The sequence below is a fragment of the Ciona intestinalis genome, unplaced genomic scaffold (assembly GCF_000224145.3).
Source record: "Ciona intestinalis unplaced genomic scaffold, KH HT000079.2, whole genome shotgun sequence".
NCBI lineage: Eukaryota > Metazoa > Chordata > Ascidiacea > Phlebobranchia > Cionidae > Ciona > Ciona intestinalis.
In genome coordinates, this window is record NW_004190401.2 from 78758 (window position 1) to 101456 (window position 22699).

The 22699-nt window shown below is 37.7% G+C and overlaps 2 protein-coding genes and 1 long non-coding RNA gene across 6 annotated transcripts in view; 1 reads left to right on the top strand and 2 right to left on the bottom strand.

The window, feature by feature from the left end:
• Positions 1 to 63: 63 nt before the first annotated feature.
• Positions 64 to 17595, top strand: LOC108950264. The gene is made up of 3 exons (XR_001975149.2): positions 64 to 281; positions 2987 to 2988; positions 17584 to 17595. It is a non-coding gene; the product is annotated as an uncharacterized LOC108950264 (long non-coding RNA).
• On the bottom strand, positions 618 to 11678 carry LOC100184385 (serine/threonine-protein kinase SIK2). Of its 2 annotated transcripts, none has more exons than XM_018815517.2 (20): positions 11449 to 11678; positions 9371 to 9487; positions 8883 to 8946; positions 8596 to 8711; positions 8210 to 8255; positions 7963 to 8087; positions 7630 to 7753; positions 7281 to 7381; positions 6887 to 7012; positions 5457 to 5615; positions 4868 to 5015; positions 4287 to 4567; positions 3889 to 4011; positions 3587 to 3815; positions 3285 to 3397; positions 3037 to 3096; positions 2722 to 2867; positions 2313 to 2477; positions 1893 to 2090; positions 618 to 1415 (listed from the first exon to the last, which is right to left on the bottom strand). In XM_018815517.2, the coding sequence occupies exons 1-20, from the start codon at positions 11569 to 11571 to the stop codon at positions 1067 to 1069; spliced, it is 2913 nt and encodes a 970-aa protein (XP_018671062.1). In that variant the 5' UTR covers positions 11572 to 11678; the 3' UTR covers positions 618 to 1066. The 2 variants fall into 2 exon arrangements, with proteins under 2 accessions (XP_018671062.1, XP_002121419.1); XM_002121383.4 differs by having other exon boundaries at positions 4859 to 5015.
• The window catches only part of LOC100179691 (ribosomal oxygenase 1-like), an 8844-nt gene continuing 2308 nt past the window's right edge, over positions 16164 to 22699 (bottom strand). Inside the window, exons 4-16 of one of the 3 annotated variants that reach the window (XM_026838420.1) lie at positions 22442 to 22551; positions 21878 to 21966; positions 21474 to 21614; positions 20799 to 20941; positions 20179 to 20392; positions 19764 to 19870; positions 19164 to 19306; positions 18533 to 18711; positions 17822 to 17926; positions 17215 to 17356; positions 16924 to 17119; positions 16530 to 16662; positions 16164 to 16476 (exon numbers count right to left, since the gene is read on the bottom strand). In XM_026838420.1, coding sequence (XP_026694221.1) covers positions 16399 to 16476; positions 16530 to 16662; positions 16924 to 17119; positions 17215 to 17356; positions 17822 to 17926; positions 18533 to 18711; positions 19164 to 19306; positions 19764 to 19870; positions 20179 to 20392; positions 20799 to 20941; positions 21474 to 21614; positions 21878 to 21966; positions 22442 to 22551 — 1780 coding nt within the window. In that variant the 3' untranslated portion in view covers positions 16164 to 16398. Of the gene's footprint in view, positions 16477 to 16529; positions 16663 to 16923; positions 17120 to 17214; positions 17357 to 17821; positions 17927 to 18532; positions 18712 to 19163; positions 19307 to 19763; positions 19871 to 20178; positions 20393 to 20798; positions 20942 to 21473; positions 21621 to 21877; positions 21967 to 22441; positions 22552 to 22699 lie in introns of all 3 variants that reach the window. The other 2 variants (XM_002119751.5, XM_026838419.1) reach the window with 2 other exon arrangements.

The following is a 22699-nucleotide window of genomic DNA, read 5'->3' on the forward strand; positions in this document are numbered from 1 at the left end:
AAATCCACATAGAAATCAAAAACTATAAATTTAATGGGGAGTAAAAATCCAAATGCTCAGCGCATTTCCCTTTCGTGCAATGAAGAAAGAGTTATTTAAAGCAATCAGACTCTTAGTACTTTAAGTTCTCTTCTGATACATATGTTAGTAATATTTCTCTATTTCATTTCTCGTATAAAGTCATGCTCAGAAAGAATTGACCCATAAGTGTGAGGGAAAATGCGACACCTTTCATCCTAATTTCTCATCCCAGTTGGTAGTAATCAAAGATCATTTAAAGAGTATAACCGCATCCTCATGACTCCCATATACCTTTGTTAATTATTTAGAACACGATCAGGATATTTAGATGTGTTTTGCTAAAAGTGTCCCATCGTACCCCACCTACTATACAATACTAAATGACATAGAACTCTAACGCTGGGGTTAATTCTTTTCATGATGACATTCACTATCTAAGATTCTTGAATGAATGTTACTTATATGCTCGCGTTGCTGGGCAACTTCAGTCAAATTTATAACCTGCAGACTAGTGGCAACTCCTGGTTGCTACGGCGAGATGCGAAAACTCCGCTACTTTTATAAATGTGGCCTTGCAACACAAAACAGGCAAAGTGTTTGACAAATGTAAATGTGTTTCTACAAGCGATGGATTGCACGTGCAAAAGATGGGTAAAGCACGGACGAATAAAGAACACGTCTTGACAATGGATACCGCATATGACCATTATAAGTACATAAAGTAGTTACCAAACTCGCAATATCAAAGTGGACAGCAGTTAAAGGACGAACAAATAAATCAAGTTCAGTGTTTTGTTCGTTTTCGGCACCATTGTTATCACAGTGTGACGAAATAACGACTCGAATTTCAAATTTTCGTTTTGGAGCAAAACACCACTAGGTCGGTTTTTAGACCCATTGGCTTTAGGTCTTTGTTGAATAATAAATACTGCAGCTGTTTGGCACTGAGACCGTACGCCGCGAAGAAATGACGTAGATGACTGCTGAATGCTTTCACAGTGGCTACCATTCGAACCATAGAAAACAAATAAACAGAGTATGATTTTTATGTAAAGGTGTACTCCATCGGGTAATGCTCAGCACTACCGCTCCAGGATGGCGTTGGAATTTGATCTTCCTTCGGATAATGCGACGGGCTTACTGGCAACGATCCTGTGGCAGTTGGAAAACATCGTATCAATTCAGGCGACCCTCCTCTTTCGAATAAAGGGTTCGTAAGGTTGCTCTGCTGTGGAATATGCTCGTCTGAAGATAAAGCGTCCAACCCGAAGCCTGGTGCGACCCCCACTATCCCGTGGTTGGCATCAATACGTAAATGCTCCAATTCTTGTACAGGAAGATGGTAACTCGATGTTGGGTGCATGTGGTGAGCAGCTTTGAGTCGGCGTTCCAATCTATTAACACAAACAACGTTTTAAATATATTGCACAAGTTGGGAAAATTAAGCTAAGGTTTTATAAACGTAAAATAGGGAAACTGCAGTAGGATAACTCAGCTGTTATATCTCGGTTGTGAGAACTAACATAGCGGTGTTTGATGATCAAGAAATAATTACTTTGTGGTAATATTTTAATGGTTTCATAACGTATTCGGATACATAATACTGTGGGTTAAGATGGAAACCGTTGGGACGAAAATAAGCCGTGAAGATACGGTTATGTTTCTGTAAACACTCTTTGTTTACTACCGTTTTGCTGTGTGTGACGAAAAAGGAGAATGAAAATAAGTCCCATCTTACCCCACCCTAATATATACAACACTTTAAAGCAACCCTTACGACAACAAACACAAAAACACCGATTCCTTTCACACTCATATTCCATACACCTGGTGACAACAACATAATATAAACATTGATTCTCAGTTCTCACCTTCTTTGTTGCAGTTGCTGCACGAGACTTTGTTGGCCCAACAACTGGTTGACAGGAAGGCTAGGTTGGCGTTTCGCTTGCTCGGCTGTTGAGGTTCTCGTCATGGATTCGTCAGATGCCACTGAGAACGGGGCGGGACTCGTTCGATTGGCTAGAAGTGGAATTGTATCTCGTCGTTGTTGGGACACGGCTTGAATTCTGCAGAAAATGGAATGCGTTAGTTTACGTTACATGCGTGGTTACTCGTAAGAGGATGTGAGGCGACACCGTAAAAACGACTATTGTAAGGAGTTAAATTGGTGTTGATTAATGTTAACTCAAAACTAGGTGTTAGGGGTTTAACAGATATCGGTCCTGTTAAATAATAAAGTTGTTTAAAAAACGGTAAAAACGTCGATGCCATGGTTTAACATAACTTACTTTTGAAGTGGAACTTCTTTGTCTTCTACTGGTTTCCACGACGACCATTGAAGTTTATCATTATGGTCGCACACTTGTTGAGATTTCTGGAAAGCCAACAGTTGATCTATGGCTGACTTATGTTGGGGGAATCCCCCGGATTCTTGCGTCATCGGCGACGACCAACTGTTGGAGAAATAATATTAGAATGCGAACATTGTTTAAATTCTTTGTGAGGTATATAGAACTATTGTGACGCCACACACAAGTTAGCTACTGACCGGATATTCGATAGAAAAATATTCACTCATTAAGTTACACACGTGGTAACTCATAAGCCGACACGTAATGTATGAAACATTCGTGTTATAACGACAGACGCTTCACGCGAAATTGAACAAGTTAGATCTATTCAACTTAATCTAAATACCTTTCGCTTGCTAGATGTGGCACCTGCAGACTACGACGTCGATACGATGACACGTAAGGTTTGAAATTAATGTGTTGGGTCACGTGATGTTGTGACGTCATCGTACGATGATCGTACCCATGACTCGACGATGACGACAATGCGTTCTGTATAATAGAAATGTTGTTAATGTTTAATAATCAACAACAATAACAGCAACATTTGGATGATACGTCTTTCATACTTCAGGCGTTCTATATTCTATATGGACGGGAAGCACTGCCAGTGGTGTCCGTCCCCACACATGTAATCAGTTAGTGAATCAAAAAAACTTACAGGGAAAGCACCGTACTGAACATCCCCCTCCGTGATAACTCCACAATCATTAACGTCTTCCTGTAAACAAATTGAAAGTTTTAAAATAACCGCAGAGTTTAATTAACAAAACATTCGTATTATAAATCTTCTAGATCTTTTCCACCACGATAACGTAAATCAAATTAATTAAAACAATGAACAAACGGGACCTTGCATCAAACCAAACTACGGTAAATGTACATGCATCGGTTCAGGCAATAGAGTACCTGTGTGATCGTTGGGAACCCATGGGTCCGTGTGATTCGTTTAAGGTGTTCTGCGATTTGGGTTTCCCCCACCATCAGTAATCCATCGCTGGCTCTTCGGCCTTCACGAAACCCTGAGTTTGTTAGAAGTTTAAATATAAAATATATTGGATATCATTTTATTCTATTTTATATTGATGAAGCCCTACAGCGTGGCATGTAATGTGACCTGGGATATAGGAAATTGTGTATGTACGTTCTATTTATATTGGTTAGGTCCAACACCTGGAAAAGAATACAAATAGAAATAACATACAACTCACCGGTTGGCGAAACGTCTAGTAGTTGGCGCTGGTTCTCCATGATTCTCGCTTCTGATTGGTCGGTGTGGTGAACAGCGCCCACGCGCGACAAAACAACAGTGGGTGTGACGTCATTGCCCGTATTATGCGTCAGTGTGACGTCACTATACTCATTCTCGTTCCAATCTTGAGGTTCAGAGAAAGCACTGATTGAATTGTCGTGACAGAACCCTGAACTTCCGGTCATAGCCTGGTGACGGAAGATATGACGTAATCAATGACGTCATAAGCGTAGGGAAAAAGTGATTATGACGTCAACATACCGAGGGTGACGTGCTTAACGATGTGTCGGATAGTTGCGTCATATTTCCGTTGATTGTTGTATAAAAATTGGCAATATCAGGAACAACCAAGGTGTGACGTCTTTCTTTTACTTCGGGTGTGATCTGTTGTGTTAATAGGTGTTTATGAATAAATGAATGAACGACTTTATTTTGTCTCTTCGGTAACGAAGATTGAAAAAGTTTACAAAAGCGAAAGACCGAGTCGTAAACGACTGTCGTTTTGTTGTTGATACTTTCTCTTGGTTCTTTATACATGTGATCTTCACTATCGTTTTCGAATAAATAAACAAATGTGATATGCTATGTTGAAACGGTAAAACGACCGTTCCATCAAGTTAAAGTACTTCTTACTACCACCCCACGAACTCGAAACTCACCATGGCTAATTGTTCATCTGATGTTTCGATGCCTTCGTCTATTGACGTCACAGGGGGAATTCCCTCGGCTCGTATTCTTATGGGATGAGAGGTGGGGTAAGCGGGGGATCTCCCCATTAACCCAGAATTAAACGACCAGGGTTGGTGGGGTAACTTGGGGATGGGGTGATGGAACCTGGGTTTAAGTGGGGGCGACCCAGGTGGTTTATATGACGTCACGGGGTTAATAGAGGTCATGGGGTTATTACAGGTCACCAACGATCTTTTCACTGATGGGAGGTCTGGAATAAACAGCTTATGTTATTTAAAATCGCATTCTGTCAATATAAGATCACCAATTATATATTGATACTGATGGAGAGGGAGAATACATCAATAAGGGTTAACACCCATTTTATAATACATGAGTATTCCTGTTGACATAAAAGTATTAATCTAACTCTGAGGTTAGTTGTTTCTAACGACTGTCAATTTCCCTTCTCTTTGTTCGAAAAGATGAAAAGTACAAGGTGTTTAGTCGAAATCAACGAAAATGTCAACTTGGTTCATTTACACATGCAACACATATTCACCGTTCAAACCTTCATCGGGTAAGAAAATATCCTTCGTTTGCGTGACGTCAGCATCGTTTTCAGTGATCGTTCCATGTTGAGAAGTTATTGGGAGGTTCGGGTGGTAACGGTTGAAAGTCTTGTGTGTGGCGTCACTGGTGACGTGAGGTTGATGGGTCTGCAACATTTCTGAGGTTACACTAATGTGACTTTAACAGATTAACTAAATGAATGTTGTGTTCAACAATTGAATCTTAATGTATAGTAGAGTGGGGAAAGATGGGACACTTTTCATTCTATTTCCTTGTCCCATTTGGCAATAAACAAAGAATATTCAAAAAAATATAAACCGTATCCTCACGACTCCCATAGACCGTTGTATATTGTTAAAAACACGATCAGTATATTTGGATATTAAGTGCTAAAGGTGTCCCATCTCCCCCACCCTACCATATATTAAGTAAAAAATGTGTAAAATAAAAAGTAATGGGAGATTCCCTTTTACCCGATATGTGTGAAACAACAGGCGTTATCTTGAATATTGGAGTGGAAGGCCATAAATTAAACACGATTCTCTTTACGCAAATATGGACATAATGTTCTTGACGTCATTCCTTACATTTGATAAAGCGTGTTCCGCGATATTTGAAGGTCGGCGTTGACTTGATTCGAACTTAAATTTACCATCAGTTGGAAAACTCGAGCGATGTTGTTTCAGTCTGTCCACTAGTAGGTGGTAGATAGCATACAAGTGATCGTAGCTGGATTTTCGTAGCGACTGTGACGTAATAAAAGGATTTAAACTCGAAAACAACCCCCGAAAATATTCAATTACAAAGTAACATACGTGATTACTCATAAGCGAGGTGTATGAAACAGATCACCCGTGATATAACGACTGTCGTTGCCCCACCGCATACAAAAAATTAAGTTGCATAATCTCAGACATATTTTATACTTGGCTATGTTTGTTATTTGTCATGAGAAAAATCCACACTGATTGGAATGTTTGGATCAATATTAAATTTGCCTCATTAGGAATGAACAAACATATACTTCGGCCATATTTGTTTTGATACTAAGCTAACACCGTATACGACAGTTCTTCCCAACCCCTAGCCTATATACAAGTATAACGATCCAAAAAAGTCATTTGATTCGGTTAGGTTAGGTTGTCCTTCACCTGGCGATTGTGTCATGTTATGTTTATGCTTATAGTTGTGGGATATTTAGTTCTGGAAATTGGATTGGCAAAGCGTCGCTATTAATTTATATTTAATATCCGAGTTGCCACAAAAATGGCTGGATATCACTGATATAAAGGAAATAGAACTATTGACGCAGCTCGAGGGACTCGATCAATTTCTTCGGGTTAATTCACGTTTTAAGTGAAAGGGAAGTGCTTGGCATTTTGTAGAAGCCATGCGAAGTATAAACCTTGTGCTGGTTAAGTTCAAATATTTGGATACGTCTTGCGGTAACGAAGATTAAACCGCGTTTGGAATGAAGTGGAACCATCACTTCTGAGAAACCCAATCGACTACTTTGATATCAGGCTTGTAAAAATCGTTACAAAGACACGAAATAAATGGATTTCTTTGCAATACAGCAAAAAAATCAAATATTTACTTCTCGGCAAATGGACGTAAATCAACCGAATGCGGTTCTACATGTTGTTTACGTTGTAACAGCGCATCCTAACATATACCTCGATGAACTTTGTTTTATAGCTGTGTTTATCTTTGTGGGAAATTTTAACCGTTAAACTTTAAACTTAAGAGGTCAAAAAATATTAAGCGTTGAAATCAGAACTGCATGCCAAAGTTAGAAAAATATGTTTTAGACAACCTATAATGCAGACTACTATCCACAGTTAAGTGGTTTTGTAAACAAACCAGAAACAGTAAAAAACTTTGTATTGAGTAAAGAGCACTATATAAAAGGAAATCCATCCCCAAAATCGCGACACCAAGTTAAGATACTATGCATCATGTTATCGCAAGCTTTCCAATATGTTGGAAAACTTGATGAACTCATTCAGATGGTTACCTCCAAGGTCTTTGAACGACCAATTCCCATCCCTTGCATTAACTTTAACACGTGTTCGTTAAACTCGGGAAAATGGCCGCCGGTCAAGTGCGTGGTGTCGCTTTTCGTCATCGTCACTTCCGCTTTCTAAGTCGTAAACATCTTAATTACGTCACAATGATTTTACAACTGGATTTATTATACTGTGTTTCTTTTAATATTTTAAAGAAAAATATTATTGCGTATAAAACTAAATAATGCTTCACGTCATAGCAATAAATTCTCATTCTAGCAAAAATATTTTGCAGAATCCACAATAACATTCGAAACATCAAAATGAATCTACAAAACAACTGGCAACGTAGCGTAGTAGAACCAACATTAATCCTACAAAGTAAACGACCAACGGACTCACCACGGCAAAGGTTTGCATCCACTTGTGCTTTTTAATCTGATTGATCGTCAGTCGTTTCTTTGGGTTTACGACAAGCATTCGACGAATCAGGTTCTCACAATCTGTTCAAGCAATCTTGTGATGACATATGATTAACAATCGATTACTTATTCTACGCGGGTGAGGTCCTATACAGCATGGCAGGCTATGAGGCCTACATGCTTTAGGCGCGGGTTGACCTATTACCCTGACATAGAGGCTGTTACCGCATGGACCTCACAAAACAATTGATTATTACGCTCGGCTATTTGAATCTGCACGGTTTTCAAAATGAGGTTGCATGTTGTTGTTACGTCATAATATACATTACCTCCACTCATCCAATAAGGAATCCGGAATCTTCCGGCAAGAACTCGTTCTTTTAATGTTGCGAGATTTGAACCATCAAAAGGGAAAGTCCCACAAACGAGAACGTACAAAACAATCCCAAGGCTCTGTATAAAAACACTTGATAATAATTTAACATAAACTATATATATTGGCGTGATGTTGCGTTTACGATAATCCATTTAAAAACATAAACCAAGGCTCTAAATAGAAGCATTGGCAAATGCAAAATCACGATCAGGAAATATGGGATATTATATTTTAACGATGCCAATCTTCAAACCCCGGTCTACTGTATGACTGATTAGTTGCTTACCCAGACATCAAGCTGAGGTCCTTCATAAAGTTTCCCTTCAAATACTTCAGGGGCTGCGTAAGGGGGACTTCCACACCACGTATTTAAATTCTGACCGGATTGAAAGAAATTTCCGAACCCAAAATCTGTGAACAGAAATGATTTTGTGAAAAAATAATGTTGGTTTTAATACAAAAAATAAACAAGAATTTCACAATATACGGTAAAACAATGCAATATTATGCTTAAATAATATTATAATCCTTACCTGCGAGTTTAATGTTGTCATTTCCATCAAGCAAAAGATTTTCAGCCTGGAAATAAATAAACATTACAAAGGTGTAACATGTTTACGCACTAAAATAAACGTCTATTTTAATCCCTTACTGATTTACTCTCTTCCGCCATTTTAAATACAGCGGTAATCGAAAGTTTTTTAAGGTTCGTACCAACGGCTCTACTAGCTTTGGTCCCCGCCAGTTGGTATGTGACGTCGGTTCTTTAACCGAGTGTTTACTAATGGGGTGTCTAAGTTGGCAGCCAAAGGGAAAAACTATCACTCACAAAGTTACATATAAGGTACTGACATTCGTTGCATCAAAATTAAGTGACATAAATTTTTCAACTGTTGACAAGTCCCTATTTATATCTCACCTTAAGATCTCTATGAACGACATTATTTTTATGGCAGTATTCGATTGCTGAGAGAACTTGATAAAACATACGACGAGCCTTCGGTTCCGGGAGTCGCTCTTCTTGTGTTATAAAGTCTGGAATATAAAAAGAAAATTGAACGTTGACGCGTTTCCGGTTTAAATATCTGCTATAATAGTAACTCGTTAACGGGCACGAGGTGTATGAAACAAAACACCAGTGTTATAACGAGTGTCATTGCCTCGTGAGTACATAAAGTCCTTTTTTGTTGTCAATTATTTACTTACCGAAGACTTCCCCGTGACTCGCGTATTCACACACTAGATATATGGTTGTGCTTGTCTCCATTACCTGTGTGACGTCGTAATGATAACTATTACGCAATAATATAACAGTTCAATATAACCAAGTGGATCAACATAAAAATTATATCAAGAAGAGCTTGCTTTTTTAACACGAAACTAACAATAGCTCGGGTTTTGTTGTAAAATAACTAAATACATAAACTATTAAACCGATTCCGGTATTTGTATTACATTATCAAGGTACTGGTACACTGTTTGTGTTTTATTCAAGAGAACTGTTTGTGGTATTATTTATGCATCTATGACGTAACACAAAGCAGCCGCGACGTCACTCCACGTATCTCACGTTTACGTTCGTAAGTCATAACAGGAAAGCTTAAATTTGTTCGAGGAAAAGTTACTTCTCGTTACTAATGGAAAACCCCGGTATAAAATTAACGGTGTCTCGCATGAGCGGGACTTCCCCTTACCTGATACAGCTTCATGATATGTTGATGACGCAATAATTTAAGAATTTGAATTTCTCGGTAAATTTTCTTTAAATTCGATTGGTCCAGATGAGATTTTTCGATTATTTTAATCGCGACCTGCAGAATAAAACAATTGCTGTTGATATGACGTCACAGTATAACAATCAAACTCAATAAGAGAGTTCGCTTCGTTTTATGACGTCATTCTAAGACGTTTTCTGCGTTTCCTAATCCTGGGTTAATTGAGTTAAAAGTCGGTGGGGCTTATCGATCCAGGCCTCATTGTGACGTCATACCTGCGCGAGTTACGTAACAGAAGAGAATAGATATCAGCGACAATTGGCGCATATGACAATACCGTGTGTGCGGTGATAGATTAAACGGCAATGAATATGAAGAGATCGTTTTATGTAAACGTAATAAATACATACAATAGAGGGCAATGAAGCAGATAATCGACAATTAAGCGCGAGAATTCGATGATGAATTTTAATGAGAAGCTGAACAAACAATCGGCATTGTTTCAACAATGGAAAGGTTGATTGTTAGAATTCTAAAATCATTTTCTCACAGTTTCGACTCTTAATTAATGAACAGCGAAACAATCCAATTATCCGCAGCGTGTTTTAACGATTGTTATTTTGCGGCTACAATTCATTTCCCTTCGTTAACAAAGTGTATTGGGTTCGTTTACAGCGCGTTTTGAACAACATTGCTGTTTTTGTCCATAGCGTGTTTTAACGACTGTTGTTTTACAGTTTTTTTCCACGTTTTTAAAATAGATTTCACCAAATGCTCATTTCATATCGTTTGGTAACGATTGTTGCTTTGATGTTAACTCCCATTTTTCCGTGGCTTTAAAACATTAAATTTATTAACAAGCTCTTTTAGCATATTTATTCATTCTTTAAATTAACATCATTTTGTTATTAATTACAACTCACTGTGGGTATGTAAGTAATGTGCCCTGCAACGCATTTTAAATAATATTTACTTTGATACAGCTTGTTTTATAGACTGTTATTTTGTCGTGAGTCCTTCTTTTCGTTGTATTGAAACTTTCTTTACCGTACAGTGGGGAAGATAAACAAAAATGTCGTTCTAATGGTTTTGAGTTTTTACAAATCGATGGAGAAATTATTTTCGCTTGAGGTTTTAATTGCAAAAAAATAAAATGAGTTCGACGTTTTATCAAGTTTAGCAGCCACGTCTTTGTCCAACAGTTTTTACCGACCCCCGCTTGTGAAACGACTGTCGTTTGTTGCTAATTCTTTTCGCTACTGCATTTGAAGACAAAACTTGTGTTATGTAAATCTTTCCAACATTAAAACTATGAATAAGAAACGAAGATGTTTTATGTTCAGTTTAAACTTCGTTCAATTGCCGACTGTAAGCTTTGGATAAACAGCGACCACCGCGGCAACGCGTGCGCACAAGCCTACATTATGACGTCAATGCACGTCATAAACAGGTTGCGGCGATCAAGATAATCAAATCGCGTCGAACGATTTTGTCACGTGGAAAAGTTTCGGAATGTCAAACAAGTGAATACCATTATCAGCGACTATGACGTCACAATTAATTGTTTTCACTGCCGTTTAATTATGACGTCACTATTAACAAAACAAATGATTTCATAATTTAAAATATGACGTTACAATATAATTTTTCTTTAGGATTGTTTTAAAAGAAATCGCTTTGTGACGTAACAAACAGAACAACCGCGGTAACAGCGATTGTTACATCACAAGATAACCGCGATAATAACAATGACAAACAAACTCGCGCATGTTATATGACGTCACAATGTTTGATTCACGTACAACAATCAACACATGTATGACGTCATGGTGCAGCATTGTTATAACTTTCTTTTTCGCGTTAAATATACTTTGCCATTGTCACATTAATAATGCAGTAAATTCGATACATTGTACGTCACAAATGCACTACACACGTCATAATGATGATTGCCACCATTGCGACGATTGAATTATTTATTAAATTTTTGATTGTTATAAAAACGAAAAATATAATTGACTTATTCTCGAGTATTTCTATTATGACGTCACACATACCTCTGTTTTAGTGATTCGGTGTCGCGCGAGTTTCACAACCGCGAAATTCCCTTTTCCAATTGTCCTTATGACATCATAGAATCCGATACGGATAGGACAACGACGGGGTTCGGCCATCACCATAGTAACCGATGACGTCAGTATACTTTGTACTCCGATTGTGACGTAACTAACACTTACAGATTCGTTTGTAGCATATCTCTATTGTCTGTTAACAAAGGGAGTTGTTATGATCAAACAAGAGCCTTTGTTTCGCAACAACTTTAAGGTACATTTCATTATTACGTAAACAACACAAGTTATGACGTGGCAATCGCGCCTACTGTGATGAAATTTAATCTCAAGTAAGCGAAATCCGTTTGTCACGTCGCGTGGGGGAAAAACAGACAGCGCGAAAAAACATTCGACTCTCTGACGTCATACAGAGTCTTATTGCGTCACAGAAGGAGTCTGTTCCATTGTGGTAACTCATGGAATGTTTTGATACTTCTCGAGTCGTCGTATCGCGGGTTGCCATATCTTTCCAATATTTTATGAAAATGTTAACGACCGTATTTTGTCTATCCTTTTTACAACAATCTGTCGAAACAATTTTAACATCCGACCACGTGACCTGTATTTACGTCACAGCATACGTATGTTGGAAACCATCCATGCGTGTCCGTACATAAATAACAGCTGCCTTGGACAGCTGGTTAAAAAAAAACGTCTTGTTATAATGAACAACAACAGTGATTATTACGTTATAATTGGAAGCCATGTTATTGTTCAATATCGAAAAAACGAAAACAACAATTAAGCTTGGAACATCTGTCTTTCGAAACCTTACGAAATCTACAATCCTATATGTGACGTCACAGACCATCCCTGACTATCCTACAAACGATATTTGTTTACGTCACAATCATGTTTGTACAAGGTACAAACCCCATTCATAAAACTTCAAAATCCATTATTTCGTCACAATCACATTGTTTCGTTGATAATTACAAACCATTGTTTTTAAACAACCGTTCATTGTTTAATTCCATCAACCCTTTGTTCGTTATCGTTAACAATCGACAACTTCCTGTTCGATTATCTTAATCGATTATTACGCTACGCTTGGCTAAGTTGCGCTAAGTCCAACTGAACCTACACTACCTTGCCATTTATAATGAAACCTTTCCTAATATAGGAAAGTGGAAAAATCTGCATTATGCTGTCATAGAAGTAACACATGCTCACTGTGACATCACACTAGAGGACAATGAACACGAGGCGCATACCCCGAAGTCGCCAGAAGCAATGAATGAACACAGCGCCGAATATCGCGTCTCCTCTGTGACGTGCGTTGCCATCGACTGTGACGTAAGACGCCGATTAGCGACACGCTTCAGAGGTCGCGCGTTTGAAAAGAAAGTAGAGAGAACGCTTCGCGCAATCGATGCTCATACAACACATGCGCGTCATAAAGCCTCTGTGACCGAATAACCAGAACACTTTCTCGAACTGAATAACAATGATCAACCCGATCCCTTGCGGGTTGTGACGAAACAATACACCAGGCTTAACAAGTAATTGTGATTCACAATTACTAGATTTTAGAAACAATTGTTTATGTAACAAACAAACACCGGGAAATAACGTCACGATATTCGTTTTGTTACGTGGAAATACTTCCATTATTACGTAAAACTACGTTGTTGAATTTGTGAATTGAAAACTTGAATTTTACCCACGTGATGTTACGTCACAATGCAAGCTACGCAGTAGTGTAAACGCGGCTTGAAAGAACAAACAAAGAAATGTCCACGCTGATCTGCGCTGAACAACGCTGGGTGTAGATATTTTTTCTTATACGTTACAACAGTGTGCATGTAATTCAAACGTCTTAAAACAGATTGTTGAAAGCGTTCAAACCCAACTTCGGTTATTTCGGGAACGAAACTCTTAATTTAGTCATAAACGCGATTAGGATGTCATAAATAGCAGCGTGGGTTCGCTTACGGGAACCTGTCGCGATATTTTTAGCTTCCAATAAATCACGTGAATAACTTTGGTTATTTTTACTTGGTTGCCACGGCTACAAACCACGTGGTTGTAAATAAATATCACGTATGACGTGACAATGCGCAAACTTTGATTTAGTTCTAACTTCTCACGTGGTTAGACTTAAATATATACTGGTTTAGCAGTCACGACTTTATTTCACACTTTCGCTTGAATAGTTTTTACCAATACGTGATTTTAACGACTGTTGTTTTTGCCGCTGAAGAAATAATCTGATCTTTGGTGTTAGAGATAAACACAATGTAACGTTATGAAATCAACATATTTTAAATTTAATTTTCCTCAAACTAATCATGCGTGAAAATCATCCACGCGTAAAATGATTCATGTGACGTCAATATTAATGCGTCACGTGGTCCCAAGAGTACATTATGACGCACGACAACGTAACAATCCCATGTGGCTAACCACTTCAGATTAAGAGAAGCTTTGAAGATAAACCAACCATGGTATTTGACACCGCATGCTTTGATGTGTATTACTGAGGTACTAGGTTCAAATCCCTATGCGGTAACTACAATCATATGGAGTAATAATGTGGCACACGTGTTACATTATTATATAAGCTGGAAAGATATTAACATGCTACAAGTGTATTCATACACCTCATGCTCACTGTCGAGTTATGACATGGGTGTCTTGTTATAAACCAGACACACATAGTATTCATAGTTTCATACACCTCATGCTCACTGTTGAGTTATAACTATGTGTCTTCTTATACACTAGACACACATGGTGCATTCATACACCTCATGCTCACTGTTGAGTTATAACATGGGTGTCTTCTTATACACCAGACACACATGGTGCATTCATACACCTCATGCTCACTGTTGAGTTATAACTATGTGTCTTCTTATACACCAGGCACACATGGTGCATTTATACACCCCATGCTCACTGTCGAGTTATAACATGGGTGTCTTCTTATACACCGGGCACACATGGTGTATTCATATACCTCATGCTCACTGTCAAGTTATAACATACATGTAAACCACTAACGAAACGTGAACGTCCTTAACACCATTGGTTCTGCACCTGGCACATAAACATCATTGAAACGACTGCAAACCTCACGCTCTGTATCGAAGTAAAATGCAATGAACCGTGAAAAGCGGAAATAGAACTGTGATGGTGACGTCACAGATGAATAAGTCGTTTGAATCGAAATATAATCCACACACCGATTCATGCGGCACACCACAATACCCGTCATCACGCAACCGACGTTGTTAATTCAACATTTTTCCATTTAAGATGTTTCGTTAAAAGAATAACCACGCGCTTATGACGTAACAAACCTCCGCGGCAACATTCGAACACGCACAGTCGAACTGTGACGCAACAATGCCCATACATGACTCACAATCCAACGAAACATCGACATAACGTGCGTATTTGATTATAAAAGTTCATATTGTGGCGTAACATGTGTCATAGTGACGTCATTAGAGTGTATTTTTTGGAATGTTAACCTCATTATATCATGTGATGAAACTGAGTTAAAATCCGTGAATCTATAAGCTCTGATCTATTAATGCTCATGAAGTTGGACGATTATTGTAACCAAATAACAGTCAGGATCAAGTGTTACGAAATATGTTACAAACGAAAACCAACTGTTATGAATTGTATGCTGTAAGATATATATTCCGCCTAAAACGGCATCATTAGTCTCTTATAAAAAATAGATTGAAGCAATACGTTGGACACTGTCGGTCGGTTACGTATTACGTAGCACTTGTTTTCGTCACGTGATAAACCGGTGATCGAAAACATTTCTTAAATTAATAAACTACCAACACCGTCAATACTTAATAACAAAGGTTCGAATAGCCTGCAGCTAACTTAGAACTTACCATGTAAAGAGATTCGAATGTTTATAATGGCACGACCAAAGCTATTATGGCGGTATAATACCGTTGGTGTGTTATTAGGTTTGATATATGGTGGATTGGGGTCATTTATTCTCTTTTAGCGTTCCATTTAGTAGTAAAACAAGAATATTTAAAGACTTATATACCCGTTTCTCACGACTCTAAAAAAGAGTTGTTAATTGGTAGAACCATGATCGGGAAATATGGGACATCGTGTGCTAACGGTGGTATCCATTTTACCCCACAGTACTATAACTATGTTACAACTACACTAATACATCTAATGCAAAATTAGCATTGATGTTTGTTATTTCAAACTAATAAAACAGACAAACTGATGCAATTATATCATAATGGAGACATTGTATAACTGCACGCAACAAAACTCTTTGCAAACATCGAATGTTCTGCGCATGAAACAAAACTCATAAAATGTTACAAAAACACCCGAAACTAAAATATGAAACCGACTATAAGTGACTTATCTGTTTTCTACGCTATTAGTAAACCTCGTTTTTTTGCTTGCTGCATATTTAGGAACACTTAATGCGAAAACCAAAACACAGATCATTAAAATCACAAACTTTCCAATTTAAACCGAAAGCCAATACTTTCTGTTCTAAATTGATGACATTTCATTTCAAACCAACTTCTCACAAACTGTTGATTCAAACTCCGTCCCTGTTGTATCAACACAACCACATGCGCGACGCTGATTGTTACAACTTCCGGCGTCTGTGACGTCACTATAATGTCAACCAAAATGTCACGTGATATCGATGTAGATCGTGAGGTTCGAGAATTGACGATAGAAGGGTTTATTACGTCACAATTAGCCGTAAATCGAAATTATTCAAATAATGGCAGCCGATGCAACTGACAGCGAACAACAGGAGAGATTATGATGAACAAAGAATTGACATAATGGTGCAAATGACGTCATGCAACTGGCGCGGTTTTTACATTTCATGATGACGTCATCAAAGATAAAGATCAGCACCGTGACGCTAGAGAGTCAGGGATTACTCAGCATTTTTATTTTTTCCTCCGTCACCAAAATTCCTTTCTCGAAAAGCGAAATCGCTAAGTTGACCTGCAAACAATGGAGTGATTGTTACGTCATACCCAATATGACGTCATAATTACCTTGTCTTCGTTTGAATCAAGTGGAAGACTACCCACTGTGACGTAACAAGGATATTTATGAATAAGGAATTCTAGAGCAGGGGCAAACTGTCGAAGAATTTCAAAAGTTTTCTTTTCTTCTTGATGATAAACTCTGTAATGTATTGTTGGTGGTGAATGCAAATTATTTATCCTCGTATGACGGCGCAGTGGTTATAACGCGGGTTTTATTTTATACACCCCGTGTCAGCTTATGAGCAATTGCCGTAAAGTGTCTTGCTCAAAGACACTTACGCCTACGATGGTAGCAACACCACAATTCGAACCCGTCACCTCTGGGCTAGACAGAAACGGTAATCATTATCCTACTGTGCCGACAAATGATGCCAACTATTACGTCATAATCACACCGAACCTTGGATTTTGCACACAATGGAAAACTTGGACAACCGAATTGTCGTTCGTGTCGTTCTGTGACGCAACAATACGAAGCGCGTTCTTCCGTAAAACGCGAATCCGAGTTTTTTCATCGATGTCGCATATATAGTGGGTGGGGGTTCCCGGTGACGTCATGCCTACGTCACAGCCATGAATTGATCGAGACTTTTCATCTGTGAAGGTATATTAACAATGTGAAGGTATATTAACAATGTCGAAGGCACATACGCCCACAATGGTGGCAACGACGATTCACACATGACGTCACCTTGCGTCATATAAGGAGGCATAGCATCGTGTAGAAAGTTGATTCCATGTTCATCGGCGGCAGCATCTATATCAACCTTATCAGCTAACCTCCGGAACAAATCACTGATCTTCCCCATGAAGGCTCTTCTTCTATCTGGATGCTGGGGAAGTATGTGTTGGTAACGATGGTTGGTAATGATGTAGGGTAGCGAGTAAAACCAAAATTACTAGACAGGAAATAAATTACTTTACATTTTAATAATATGCCTTTTAAAATTGTCAAAACGTGGGATATTAAACTAAATTCCGGAGGAATCTCTTTCACCAATATACCACAGCTGGCAGTAACAATATATATAAGAACTCGAGTAATTGCTAGTTGTCGTAGTATAAAACAATAAAGGTGGTTGTACACAGTAACCGGAATTTGTCCATTTTGTCTGTTTTGTTCGGATTTTAATGCCACATGCGGAACTCGGTAATGGGTTTGCATACGATTTCGTGAGCCAATTCTCATGCCGGATACTATGTACAGCCACCTTAAGACATACATGATGTAATGGTTGAATCAATGTGGTATTAAGATACAGATGTGTATAACAATGAACATTATGACATCACAATACCTTGTCACAGTTTTGTTCCCCAAACAAACTAAGATAATCCAGGGGAAGTCCCTTTCTAAACTCGACGTCATCAATTATAGCGTTCTGTAGCGTGGTGGGTAGTAACTGGGGGGGGGGGTAGGAGGTTACTTATGTGTTTAGGGGGTAGGGTATAAGTTGAGCTGCTTAGAAACATGAATATAGTCGGTCATATGGCATCAGTGGTTGGAGTGCTCACTTGTAATCAGAGGGTACTGGGTTTAAGGCCCAATGCTGTGAGCATGTGTTTGGCAAGACATCTAACATCCATTGCTCTAAATTCAAGGTTTGTTATGAGTGTCGAATGCGTTAGGTTAAGTTGCTTACAGTAGTAATTGTTTATATCATGCAAGCCATTAGGTCACACTGAGAATTTGCAGTGCAGCTCTGTACTCCCAATAATTAAAACTAATTATTACAAAAAGATATAGGAGGTGCCTTATGCGCAATGTTAAGCTGACATATACTAACTTATAAGTGCGGTGCTGCTACCATTGTGAGTGTGTGTGTGTGCTTGGGCAAGAACCTTTACAACTTTAGCCCAGCGTTCTCTAATGGATTATTTAAATATCATCTGTACAGTAAACAATTACCCACAAGTGTTGTTGTTACCCCACCACACAAAGATAAATCTTCAAACCACAATCATGTTATATTCAAATATTGTTCAAGGAACAAAACAAAATTCCGAACCTTTTCCAGCAAGTCCCCCCATGAATTCCTCTGATACATGGATATTGTTACATGCAATGAGTGAGTGTCGGGTAACGCCTTCGCTTGATGGATGTATCCTCGTGGAAAATATAGAAGGTTTCCCGCCTCCAGTGTTTGGGTGAAGATCTCATCTCCTATCTCGTCTGCAGTGAAGTTCCCTACGTGTGGAAATGAATGCTGATAGTTTGGTTACCGCTATTGATACTGTAAATGATGTTGCTACCACTGTTGGCGTATGTGTACTTGTACAAGACTTGCCCAAATTATCAGCCATATTATCAGCCATACCTACTAATTTCAAAAAACTTGTCAAGCAGAGTGGCCAGAAATAAAAATAGGCTTTGGAGGCCAGGAGAGTTCCCTGTGTTTGACAACTATGAGTGTAACTTTATTTTAACAATGTCACCCCAGACTTTACCCTGCTGTTAGGTGTCTATACAAACAAGCAGAGCCAAAGTATTTTGCATTCACCACATTAATCAATGAGGTTCCCTATGTTTGACAACCATGAGTGTAACTACATTTTAACAATGTCACCCCAGATTTTACCCTGCTGTGGTTCCTTATTTGTTAATATTAGAAATAATGCAACCAATACAACCAGCCTTACCACTTGAATATCTGGGTAAGGTTTCCTTCCCGCTACGAGGCGAATACAACGTCCATTCCTTCTTCCCTTCAAGTTGTAACACAAACGCTTCAATGTCATCATAATGTGGAGCGAACCCTTGCGTTCCTGGTGGGGTGAGGTACCTGCAGTGTGAGTGGGTTAGATCAGAGAAGAAGTGCCTACGTTTCTTAACAAGTTCATTCACAAAGTAACATATAGTAACTCGTAAGCTGGCACGGGTTTTTTTTTTTTTTTCCCCCCCCAAAAAAAAAAAAGGCACGCGAGAATAAAGTAAGTTACATTCTTTTTTCTTCCTCCGGTTTTATTTATAATGGGGTTTAAGGTGTTTCTTCAAAGGACATGGTATTATGGTAAGTATATTAAAGGACATAACAACAACATACAAGCATTATTGCATAACAATGAGTAATGTCTCATAACAAGATTCTATACAACTGTAATGTAAGTGCCCAAACTTCAAATAGTGGACAACCAGACCTCTGCTCACTTAGTGAAAATAGGCCAAGGAAGGATATATTGGCAAACATTATGTTGCACATTATAAATATTTTTTACAAAACCATTGAATTTATAACTCACGTGTTGGCCCCAACCATACACTTGAAGAACTCTTGTAGAGTCGCACATAATCTCCACACGGGTTTCGAAAACGCTTGAGGGTTTTTCAACCGAATCGAACATCCATTCTATGATGTAATAATGATATTTTTGAGATCAATAATAAGGTATATTATTACATCACAAAGAATAAAACAAACAGATTTGAATAAGACAAAAATAAACATATTTTTAAAGGGTAACACCTGCAAAAGTTGCAGTGAATAAAAACAAACGTAAATATGGTAAAAAAATTAAGATTATTTTATTAATTGAGCAGGGGACCACCGGTGTTTGGTGTCTTTTCATTACTTCGTACATTTTGATGATTTGCATGTCTTGATAGAAACTAATCCTTATTGTTGTAACTTCTGTGTTAGTAAAATATTGGCCTCACCTTAAAATAGTCCCACACAACAGGAGCGTAAGCTCTCCCATCAATATTATGAGTTTCCCTTCTTCCATTCTGGTAAGTAGTGACATCCAAGTTAACGGAATATCGGACGTTACATTCGTTTAATATTCGATTCATCTCCTTGGTGCTGAACAAACCATCAGCATATCGAGGACAATGTCGAAGCACAAGGAGTGGGCGCGACTCCCAGATGTCCCTGGGTGAATGGAATATTAAACATATAATAACAGTGTACATACAGTTTACTAGAGAGTAAACATTGATTGGTGTATGCATTTGTAAAACAGCTCTATTTTAAGTACTGGCGCTTCAAAGTCATATAGAGTTGTTTTTATTTGAGTAAAACAAAATAACAATCTTTTTTGAGTTGCAAGGATAGTCAAACAAAGTTACATACATGGTAACTCAGTAGCAGGCAAAGGTGTATGAAACAGAACACCCACGTTATAACAAGTTAACAACTGTCGTTTCCCGCCACGCGAGGATAAATTAGTTATATATATGAATTCCTAAACACTCTAAACCTTAGATATAACACAATAAAAACTTAACCAGGGAATTCAACCCAAAACACACAGAATGATTTTCACCAACAAACTTACTTGAAGAACTTGTGGCTTGTGTAAGGATGAATCAACCATTCAAACAACTCCTTCCCATCATTCTCACTATCACCAACAGGGAACGGCATCTTCGGAATATCTTGGGCTTTTTGTGAGATTGTGGTGACCGAACCAGTTGATATCTGAAGTATTTTACTTATATAACTTGAAAAAAATACAATTTCCAACGAATAAGTAAAACCTTTGAAATATATGATCTCTCTGTCATATTAATTACATATATATTTTTGTATATTATATATACATACATAATATATACCTTCTATAACTTGAAACAAATATATTTTTCACAAATAAGTAAAAACCTGTGTGATATATGAACCTGACCGCTCTCTCTATACAAATGATACATATATACATTACTGTATATAACTTACAAGGAAATTGTTATTAAACAAACAGGTAAAACAAGAACCAATGATTTAAAAACCTCATTCATTAGAAGCAATATACAATTTACGTTTACCTAATGGCCTACATACAACAATATATACGATATACACACATACAACAATATATATATATATACAATATATTAGGTTAAGGTATATACAACACAACAGCAGAGCAAATAAACTAAGTTGTGAATCTACATCTTACATATCGAAATCATAACGAACAAACACAACAGTTAAACATGACATGACATCTTACATTTGCTTTGTTTGTAAAATTTCCCTTCCGTTTCTTTATTTGACTTTTATTCTCGGAACAAATTGATTCGTCTTCAACACGGAACTTTTTCTTTGGTGGTGGTTTGCTCTCTACTGCCAGCAAGTGGTCAGCTGCAAAGCTCTCGCTCTAAACAAAAAAGTCCATGATTTTATTTTATAGTGAGGCCCATAGCGTAACTCGCTATAAGACCTGAGATTCAGAGATTTTAGGTTGGTTCATTACTATTACACAAAAATCTATGGCTTATAATTAAAAATATTCCATTCAAAAAACTTATATATATGCATACTGTATCTGTTGGTAAAATGAATGTACAACATTTGTATAATGATAAAAACCAAACTTAGTGCAGACTTGCAAAACAAATTTTGGTTCAAATTTACGTTTTTGATTCGTTGATCTGGTGTGGAAGGTTGGTCGTCATCTTCACAACTATTCAAGCTTTGACTCGTCGATAACTCAATGCTGGCATCTGGGCATAGAAACAATATTAACTTTGATAAAAGTGATCTTGGGCACGAAGCCAACGTTAACAACAATTGCATGAATGTTTCTTGGTCTGGATTGTGGGCGTATGTGTCCTCGAGCAAGACACTTGGCAATTGCTTCAAACCCAGTGGTCACTAATGGGTTGTTTAAATTATCAGCAACACAGTAAATAAAAACCCACAAAGTCAGATAAAAAATCAAAATGTAAGACATAATCTCGCAGACCAGTTTTGTTGTCTTGAAGCTTACTTATTACTAATATGAATATATGATTCTATGAATAAATGAATGAAATAGTAGGTTAAGTTTACCAAAAATAAAAATTGTCATAACAAAACAAACAGATTATATATACATAACTCTAAAATATATGTTTTACAATGTGGCATAACATCCAGGAGATCCAATTGTGTGATGATGGTCATAATAAGTTGAAGCACCACTTTTACTGTAAGTACCTTCTTTATAGAGAATTGCTGCTCTGTTAAACTTCATGATCTCATTATTATTTATGTTTGTTGTAGATTCCTTTGGTTTGGGCGAAGAAATCGCTGTTGTTGATTTTTTACTGTCAAAAATAAAATTGGTTATAATATATATAATAAAAATTTGTAAAATGATTGTTTTAAAGAGACAGTAGCCTACCTAAGAACCTGTGTCTCCAAAAAAAGATAGAACAATTCACCGGCGCCGTGGTATAGTGGTTAGCGCGCTTC

What these genes read in the sequence shown, in the direction of transcription:
- LOC100184385 (XM_002121383.4), bottom strand. Translation starts at nt 11,571, where the DNA reads ATGGTGATGGCCGAACCCCGTCGTTGTCCTATCCGTATCGGATTCTAT. An exon ending in GGATGCAAACCTTTGCCGTG is followed by an intron (nt 7,013 to 7,280) that starts GTGAGTCCGTTG and finishes TTTACGACTTAG; the next exon opens with AAAGCGGAAGTGACGATGAC. An exon ending in TTCAGTACGGTGCTTTCCCT is followed by an intron (nt 2,868 to 3,036) that starts GTAAGTTTTTTT and finishes TCTATTATACAG; the next exon opens with AACGCATTGTCGTCATCGTC.